Source organism: Toxotes jaculatrix, chromosome 18 (assembly GCF_017976425.1).
Source record: "Toxotes jaculatrix isolate fToxJac2 chromosome 18, fToxJac2.pri, whole genome shotgun sequence".
In the NCBI taxonomy this organism is placed as follows: domain Eukaryota; kingdom Metazoa; phylum Chordata; class Actinopteri; family Toxotidae; genus Toxotes; species Toxotes jaculatrix.
In genome coordinates, this window is record NC_054411.1 from 16,822,480 (window position 1) to 16,831,696 (window position 9,217).

At 46.6% G+C, this 9,217-nt stretch overlaps 1 protein-coding gene across 1 annotated transcript; it reads left to right on the forward strand.

Moving 5' to 3' along the window:
• Positions 1-3,099: 3,099 nt before the first annotated feature.
• On the forward strand, positions 3,100-8,427 carry LOC121198981 (WW domain-binding protein 11). The gene is made up of 12 exons (XM_041063397.1): positions 3,100-3,275; positions 3,792-3,878; positions 4,014-4,045; positions 4,155-4,248; positions 4,378-4,574; positions 4,927-5,060; positions 5,181-5,347; positions 5,520-5,756; positions 5,972-6,097; positions 6,195-6,476; positions 6,612-6,797; positions 7,157-8,427. The coding sequence occupies exons 2-12, from the start codon at positions 3,815-3,817 to the stop codon at positions 7,843-7,845; spliced, it is 2,208 nt and encodes a 735-aa protein (XP_040919331.1). The 5' UTR covers positions 3,100-3,275; positions 3,792-3,814; the 3' UTR covers positions 7,846-8,427.
• The last annotated feature ends 790 nt before the right edge of the window (positions 8,428-9,217 follow it).

A 9,217-nucleotide genomic window follows, 5' to 3' on the forward strand; every position in this document is an offset into this window, starting at 1 on the left:
ACCTCAAGCCTCTGCCAGCGACCTGCAGCTTGCTCCACCTGCAGATCCAGGCAGGCAGCTGAGGACAGAACCTCCACCTTCAGCCTTTTCCAGCAGTCTGCAGTTCCCTCCTCCTGCAGATTGTGGTAGACAGCTGAGGGAATGACTTCCACCTGAATCCTCGTCCAACAAGCTCTAATGCAACCTCCACCTACAGACTGTTGCAGATAGCTTCAATCTGAGTCCTCCACCTCCAGTCTCTGCCAGTGACCTGCAGCTTGCTCCACCTGCAGATCCAGACAGGCAGCTGAGGACAGAACCTCCACCTTCAGCCTTTTCCAGCAGTCTGCAGATCCCTCCTCCTGCAGATTGTGGTAGACAGCTGAGGGACACCTGAATCCTTGTCCAACAAGCCCTACTGCAACCTCCACCTACAGACTGTTGCAGATACCTTCAATCTGAGTCCTCCACCTCAAGCCTCTGCCAGTGACCTGCAGCTTGCTCCACCTGCAGATCCAGACAGGCAGCTGAGGACAGAACCTCCACCTTCAGCCTTTCCCAGCAGTCTGCAGATCCCTCCTCCTGCAGATTCTGGTAGACAGCTGAGGGAACGACCTCCACCTACCGATTCCTCCACCTCAAGACTCTGCCAGCGACCTGCAGCTTGCTCCACCTGCAGATCCAGGCAGGCAGCTGAGGACAGAACCTCCACCTTCAGCCTCTTTCAGCAATCTGCAGTTCCCTCCTCCTGCAGATTGTGGTAGACAGCTGAGGGATCGGACAAGAGAGACTTCATGAAGAAGCAGAGGTATGTCACACATTGGTAGCTCTTTAATGCATTTAAACTAACTTTTGAATGCATTTTGCAAAGATCAAGCCTAGTTTGAGGGGAATGAATGCTTAATTTATTCCTACCTCCCCCAGGAAGCTATATGCAGAGTTGAACTCCAGTGTGTTGACCTTGAACAGCTTGTGACTTGTGGATTCCTCATCTGCTTCCTCTTCAGATTATTCCTCCTCACAGTCCACAACCTTCCAGTCTGCAGTTCCCTCCTCCTGCAGATTCTGGTGGACAGCTGAGGAAACGACCTCCACCTACCGATTCCTCCACCTCAAGCCTCTGCCAGCGACCTGCAGCTTGCTTCACCTGCAGATCCAGGCAGGCAGCTGAGGACAGAACCTCCACCTTCAGCCTTTTCCAGCAGTCTGCAGTTCCCTCCTCCTGCAGATTGTGGTAGACAGCTGATGGAATGACTTCCAACTGAATCCTCGTCCAACAAGCTCTAATGCAACCTCCACCTACAGACTGTTGCAGATAGCTTCAATCTGAGTCCTCCACCTCCAGTCTCTGCCAGTGACCTGCAGCTTGCTCCACCTGCAGATCCAGACAGGCAGCTGAGGACAGAACCTCCACCTTCAGCCTCTTCCAGCAGTCTGCAGATCCCTCCTCCTGCAGATTGTGGTAGACAGCTGAGGGACACCTGAATCCTTGTCCAACAAGCCCTACTGCAACCTCCACCTACAGACTGTTGCAGATAGCTTCAATCTGAGTCCTCCACCTCAAGCCTCTGCCAGTGACCTGCAGCTTGCTCCACCTGCAGATCCAGACAGGCAGCTGAGGACAGAACCTCCACCTTCAGCCTTTTCCAGCAGTCTGCAGATCCCTCCTCCTGCAGATTCTGGTGGACAGCTGAGGGAACAACCTCCACCTACCGATTCCTCCATCTCAAGCCTCTGCCAGTGACCTGCAGCTTGCTCCACCTGCAGATCCAGACAGGCAGCTGAGGACAGAACCTCCACCTTCAGCCTTTTCCAGCAGTCTGCAGATCCCTCCTCCTGCAGATTGCGGTAGACAGCTGAGGGATCGGACAAGAGAGACTTCATGAAGAAGCAGAGGTATGTCACACATTGGTAGCTCTTTAATGCATTTAAACTAACTTTTGAATGCATTTTGCAAAGATCAAGCCTAGTTTGAGGGGAATGAATGCTTAATTTATTCCTACCTCCCCCAGGAAGCTATATACAGAGTTGAACTCCAGTATGCTGACCTTGAACAGCTTGTGAGTTGTGGCTCCTCATCTGCTTCCTCTTCAGCTTATTCCTCCTCACAGTCCACAACCTTCCAGTCTGCAGTTCCCTCCTCCTGCAGATTGTGGTAGACAGCTGAGGGGATGACCTCCACCTGAATCCTCGTCCAACAAGCCCTACTGCAGCCTCCACCTACAGACTGTTGCAGATAGTTTCAATCTGAGTCCTCCACCTCCAGTCTCTGCTAGTATCCTGCAGCTTGCTCCACCTGCAAATCCAAGGAGGCAGCTGAGGACAGAACCTCCACTTCCAGCCATACTGTTGACAAGCCACACTGCACCTGAAACGTCTGCCACCTGCAGCTTCTGATGTCTTCTAATTCATTAAAATTAGTCATTGTGAAGAACTGCTCAAATGTCTGTTTTATGTCTGATTCATGAAAAGCAAGTCTGCAAGTGTTAAATGTTGTTAAGGTTTTTCACCTGCTAACATTGAAATGGAGTGGAGTTTGCAAAGTGTGTTTTGGCAGTTGATTAAAATTATTTAAAGACCCACTGAAATGAAACTGACGACACCATGAACAACATAAACAAAATATACATATAAAGGACAAAATATTAATACTTCTTACACTAGGTCTTGTAAACATACTGCGACTGTCTCTTCATCTTAGATCATCGCTTTTAACTTTAACCAGTTACTTCTGCTCAAGACTGTCAATGATAATAATTCATGATGATCACTTTCAACATGCAGTATCAAAATTAGACAGGCTCAGTTCCTTATTAAAATAGTACTACCATATTATAATCTTGCTAACCACAAAGGTTCACATAGTAAACTTTCTTGATTAGTTTTAATCTTTTCTACTGACTGCCCTCATCCTCTTTGATCTCGCTGAAGAATAAACATTCATGTCTAACCAACCTGATGACTCCAAGCAACTTCACAACTTCACATATTATAAAATATGTAAAATAAAGTACTTATCTACGATGTTTTATTTCTTAAAAAAAAAAAAAAAAAAAAAAGAGGCCCGCTTCCAGCAAATCATTTTTGACTTGTTTTGATGACGTCTAAATCCGCCTCTTCCGCTCTTGCTCGCGGCGGTAAACATGGCGAACGGCTAGCGGAGTCGTTGCGTTGCATTCAGTCCTGAAGGCTTTGGTTTTCTCTTTCATACTCAAACAATACATTTTATTTTATTTGTGGTACCTAGAGGTGCGTGCACAAGGGGCTGTGCTCTGTGGGCTTTATTTAAACAAAAGGTAAAGTCAAGTTTCGCCTCTGTTCCATTGTGGATGCTAACGCGGCCCTAGCTACAAGTGCATGCTAGCGTTCCCAGCTAACTTGCCAGCCAAACGCTGCAGGAAGCTGCAAATATTTAGATACCGATCAATGGATCTTGCTGGCTTTACAATGTTTGTGACCCACGTAAACATCCACAGCTATATTTAACAAATCTGAGAACTCAACATTGATTGTTTGATTGTCTGATTGTCATGCGTTGCCATTCAACTTTACATTCACTTGATAGCCACCAGTAGCTAACCGTCAGCCGATTGTTTTGCTAAAGTAGTTTTATATTCCAGGTAACCACAGTATTACCAACAGTCCTACCAAAAGTAAAATTTATGTGCTAACTTCTAGTATTGTCATCTGTAGTAGAGTTAGCTAAACATCAGCGAGCATCCTCTTGAAGATGCTGCAGAACATCTGCTCAAAGTGTCCTTGACTTGTTTGTAGAGTGGTTCATTTCACATGGGATTTTGAATATTTGGCAGGGTAAAGGAAACGCACCGGCAACATGGGGCGACGTTCAACCTCCTCCACCAAGAGTGGGAAGTTTATGAACCCCACCGACCAGGCCAGTAAGTACCGACCATAACCATGAGTTGCTTCCTTTGGCACCGAACTGCTGGATAACAACAGAAGAATTACTGTTTATCTATTGTTGTAAGATGTCTCAATGATAACTTGTGTGTACTTTTCTACCTCTTTTACAGGAAAGGAGGCCAGGAAGAGGGAGTTAAAAAAGGTACATGTGGTCTTGAAACATATAGACTTGTTATGTAGTCCTTCATCTCAAAGACATTAGTCATGATATTTTATTGCTAACATGTTGCTTCATTTAATAATGTTGCTAGAACAAGAAGCAGAGAATGATGGTGAGAGCGGCGGTGCTGAAGATGAAGGACCCCAGACAGATAATCAGAGACATGGAGAAACTGGATGAGATGGGTGAGAGTGCCGAATTTGTATGCTGCTGTCTGTCTTGGCATTTGTGTATTTAAAAAAGGTTGTTTGAAGTTTGTACTTTTTAAATTTCACAAATAATTCAGTAAAGCTTTCCTGTAACATCTTCAACAGAGTTCAACCCAGTTCAGCAGCCCCTGCTGAATGAGAAGGTGTTGAGGGACAAGAGGAAGAAGCTGCGTGAGACATTTGAACGCATTGTTCGTCTGTACGAGAGAGAGAATCCCGACACATACAAGGAGCTACGGAAACTGGAATTGGACTATGAGACCAAACGGGGGCAGCTGGCTCTCTATTTTGACTCAGTCAAGGTTTGTTTGTGTGTGTGCATTGGTTTGGATGCATGTGCAAGGTTTTTATTTACTGTACTAGTCAAGGATTTGTGTTGATCTATGTTGACATGTTAATGAGAGAATGTAGTATGCACACTTCCATAATAGCTGGTTCAGCTAAGATACAGCAACATGATAATAAATTTGGTTGCAGGCATAAAGCTCCATAGTGTTTAATTCAACATTGATTAATTTTGATCCTTGAAACACTGACATAAAATATGTTTTATCTAAGTATGTTGAGTTTCAGCACCGAACATTGTATTTCCTTTACATTGGCTTTGTGGTGACTCTGTTTACCATCATTTGTGTGTCATGTCTTGCTTTTCAGAATGCAGAGTCAGTGGAAGTTGACAGTATCCCTTTACCAGATATGCCTCATGCCCCCTCCAACATCCACATCCAGGACATCCCACTACCAGGGGCTCAGCCTCCCTCCATACTGAAGAAGGGCTCCACTTTTGGGTAGGTCTCAGGCTGTAAATGTTGAAGGTTTCTGCAAGTAAACTTGCACTGCTGTGTGACATTAACACTGCTGTGTATTATTATGCCACTGAGGTAATTCCCTTTTCCTGTATCTCTCAGTAAAGGGCCTCTCTCATCAGCTTCTGGGCCAGCGTTGGCAACAGTGCCAGGTGTCCCTCGTTTACCTCCAGGGAAGAAGCCCCCTGGCCCCCCACCAGGACCCCCGCCTCCACAGGTCCTGGCACTGTATGGCATTCCCTCTCGACGACCTTACAGCGTCGACATAGGTAACATGCAAACTCTTCTCTTAATGCCTTTATTGCTGATTGCTAACTCTCCTTTTAATAATAATAATAATAATTTCAGCTCTTTGCTTTCATAGTTGTGTTGTTGCTCACATTTCTGCCTCTGTTGCTCTTAAGCTCTTAACTAATTTTTACACGTTTTTTTGCGGAACAGAGCCTTCCATTCCTGGTTTAGAAAAGGATTCTGCAATGGAGATGGGAAGAGATCGAGATAGTGGCAGTGACAGCGACAGAGATCGGGAGGATGTGGACGAAGACGACAGCGACTCTGAAGAGGACAGCGAAGATGAGAGAGATGACAGGGGAGATGGTGACCAGAGAATGAGTGTGGACAGGCAGGATGATGAGAGAGAAAGAGAGGAGGACAGAGACAGAAATGAAAGGCATGCTGGTGAGTGTCTCCAGCATATTTTTTTAAGTTTTCAACTCAAAACTGTCTTAATTGTGTTCTTGTGGTTTCTGTTCCTTATCTTACAGAAATGCAATGTTGGCACTCTGCAATGCATGAACAACATCAAAAGAACTTTCTGAAAAATCATACTGATTAGAATTTGCGTTCTTACACTAATATTTTTTTGATGAATATTTACTGTCTAAATGTTTTAGGTCGCAGTGTACGTTTCGCAGATATGCCTCCTGAGGCACCCCGTGAAGGAAAGAGGAAGAAGAAGAGGCTGGTGAAGAAGACCAAGGCCATTACCCCTCTGCAGGCTATGATGTTAAGGATGGCAGGTATTGTCGCATACTACTCTCACCTATGCATACTCACTAAGCACACCCAGTTTTTTTTTTTTATTCTAGTAACGCGGTGTTATTCCTTTTCCTTCAGGTCAGTCAGTTCCTGAAGAGGAGGAAGAAGAAGAGGTGGAGGAGGAATACACAGATGAATCAGACAACTCGGACATTGAGGACAGGGGACCTCCAGGGGATAACCAGTCTCACCTCATGGCCAATCAGCGTCTCCCCCCTCCTGCTGGGCCAGTGGGACAGCAAGGGCCTCCACATCTGCAAGGTCCACCAATGGCTGGGCCTCCACCACTGGGTCCACCCCCAGCTCCTCCGATGAGGCCTCCTGGTCCACCCTCTGGCCCGCCTCCCGGCCCACCACCCGGTTAGACACAACATTTACTTTGAACTGGATACTGAGATAAAATGCTGACCCTGTTGTTTTAACGATGTGCTCATTATATTTATTATCCACATGTACTCTATGCATCTTTCATTGGATACAATCTGTTACCTTTAGGTGCTCCTCCATTCTTGAGGCCTCCTGGTATGCCTGGAGGCATGAGGGGTCCAATGCCTCGTCTTCTACCTCCTGGACCTCCACCAGGTCGCCCCCCTGGCCCTCCACCAGGCCCCCCTCCTGGCTTGCCTCCAGGCCCCCCACCGCGTGGACCCCCTCCCAGGCTACCACCTCCAGCACCACCAGGTAGGTGTATGCGTGCATACAGTGTGTGAAGATGTGTCTGTGGGTGTGCATGCACATATGTGTAGTGATACACACAAAAAGCTGAACTGTGCGTGTATATACTTGCTGGGCAAACATGACATAATTATATGTCACAGAACATTAACAGGAAATGTATATATTTATTTTAAATGTCATTGGTGCTCAGCTGCAGCAAGTTTCAAACAAAAGCAGTAAAAACAGACTTCTGTTCATCATTATTTATGTGTAAGCATACTTTGTGTATTAGCTCATGGAAAAAGTTCAGCTTTACGGAGTGACAAAGAGGAATGTCTTATTCGTTTCTCATCAAAATAAATCTGTCTTGTGTCTCCTTACAGGTATCCCACCTCCTCCCCCAAGAGCAGGTGGGCCCCCACGTCCACTTGCCCCACCACTCTCCCTCTTCCCTCCACCTCTCAACTCCAATGTGCTCAGTGCTCCTCCCAATATTGTCCAGCGGCAAAAAGGCTCAGGATCCAGCCAGGACAGTTCACAGAGCAACTTACCACCCCCTGCCATGCCCATGCGATCAGGTGTCATGCAGATGCCCCCTCCCCCAGGGACAGCTGCTCCCTCCACAGGCACCAATCCAGGAAGCAACCCCCCTGGGCACCACCACGCAGCCACAATCGAAAAGAGAGCAAACATCACGTCTGTCGCAGCCGCAGGAGGAAGTATGGCAGCGGGTGCCGGCTCTGGCGGGGCCACCATCTCTGCCAAACCTCAGATTATCAATCCGAAAGCAGAGGTCACCCGCTTCGTGCCCACGGCACTGAGGGTGCGTAGGGACAAGAGCGGAGCAATGCCCGGGCCTGCTCCTGGGCCTCTGGAGAAAGCAGGGGGTGGTGTTGGAGGAAGGAGGGGAGATGAAGGCATCGGAGGCGGCCAGGGACAGAAACAGCAGGCAACAGCTGTCCAGATGGGCTTGGCCAACCCAGCCCAGATGGGTGCTGTGTCTCAGCCCAACATGAAGACTAAGGACCAGGTGTATGAAGCCTTTATGAGGGAGATGGAGGGACTCCTCTGAGGCTAAAGAGGACACTGAGGGAAATGGTCAGTGGGGCGGTCTGAACAACTGGCGTGTATTAGTTTTATGTGTTTTCTCTGCGGAGTAATAGAGGTAGTTGTCTTCAAGTCATTCAGCTACATCAGTTTCTCTTTAGCAAGCCAAGAAAGGCTGCTACACTCTCAACACTGGTTTCAGCAGGCTAATCTTCATTTGATCTGGACTATTATTTGTTGTGTCTGGAAAGAATGTGAATTTGATTTATATACACTAAATCTGATTATATGTGTAATTAGAAGCATTTCGATTGTTTGCTATTCCATCAGCTATTACAGCTCATAAGAAAAACTTTGCTTTGCACTGAAAAAAATCACAGACTACCAAGTGCTATCTTGTGTTTCTTCTCTGGCCAAATATTTATCATATGGCATGACCAGAAGAGGCATTTTTGTAACATTGTTTTTCTGTCAATTGTTTATTTTATCAGTGATCTCCTAAACATGTTGGACATCCAAACAGGTGTGGGGTTGTTTGTCAACCACTGACAAAATACATGTTTGAAACCGTTTGACCTGCAGTTAAATAAATACTTCAGAAACTGTTTTTACCTCATGCTTCAGTGTGATTTAATATAAGAGACAATATACACTGATCAGGCATAACATTATGACCACTGTCTAATATTGTGTTTGTCCCCCTTTTGTTTCCAAAACAGCCCTGACCTGTCAAGGCATGGACTCCACAAGACCCCTGAAGGTGTGCTGTGGTATCTGGCACCAAGATGTTAGCAGCAGATCCTTTAAGTCCTCTAAGTGGCAAGGTGGGGCCTCCATTGACTGGACTTGTTTGTCCAGCACATCCCACAGATGCTCAATTGGATTGAGATCTGGGGAATTTTGAGGCCAAGTCAGCACCTCAAACTTGTTGTTGTGCTCCTCAAGCCATTCCTGAACCATTTTTGCTTTGTGGCACGGTGCATGACCCGGTGAAAGAAGCCACAGCCATCAGGGAATACCGTTTCCATGAAAGGGTGTACATGGTCTGCAACAATGCTTAGGTAGGTGGTACGTGTCAAAGTAACATCCACATGGATGGCAGGACCCAAGGTTTCCCAGCAGAATGTGATGTAAAAGAAAACGTGATTCATCAGACCAGGCCACCTTCTTCCATTGCTCCATGGTCCAGTTCTAATGCTCACGTGCCCATTGTTGGTGCTATTGACAGTGCACAGGGGTCAGCATGGGCACCGTGACTGGTCTGCCGCTATGCAGCCCCATACGCAACAAACTGTGATACACTGTGTATTCTGACACCCTTCTATCAGAACCAGCATTAACTTCTGCAATTTGAGCAACAGTAGCTCAAATGTTGGGTCAGAACACACGCGCCAACC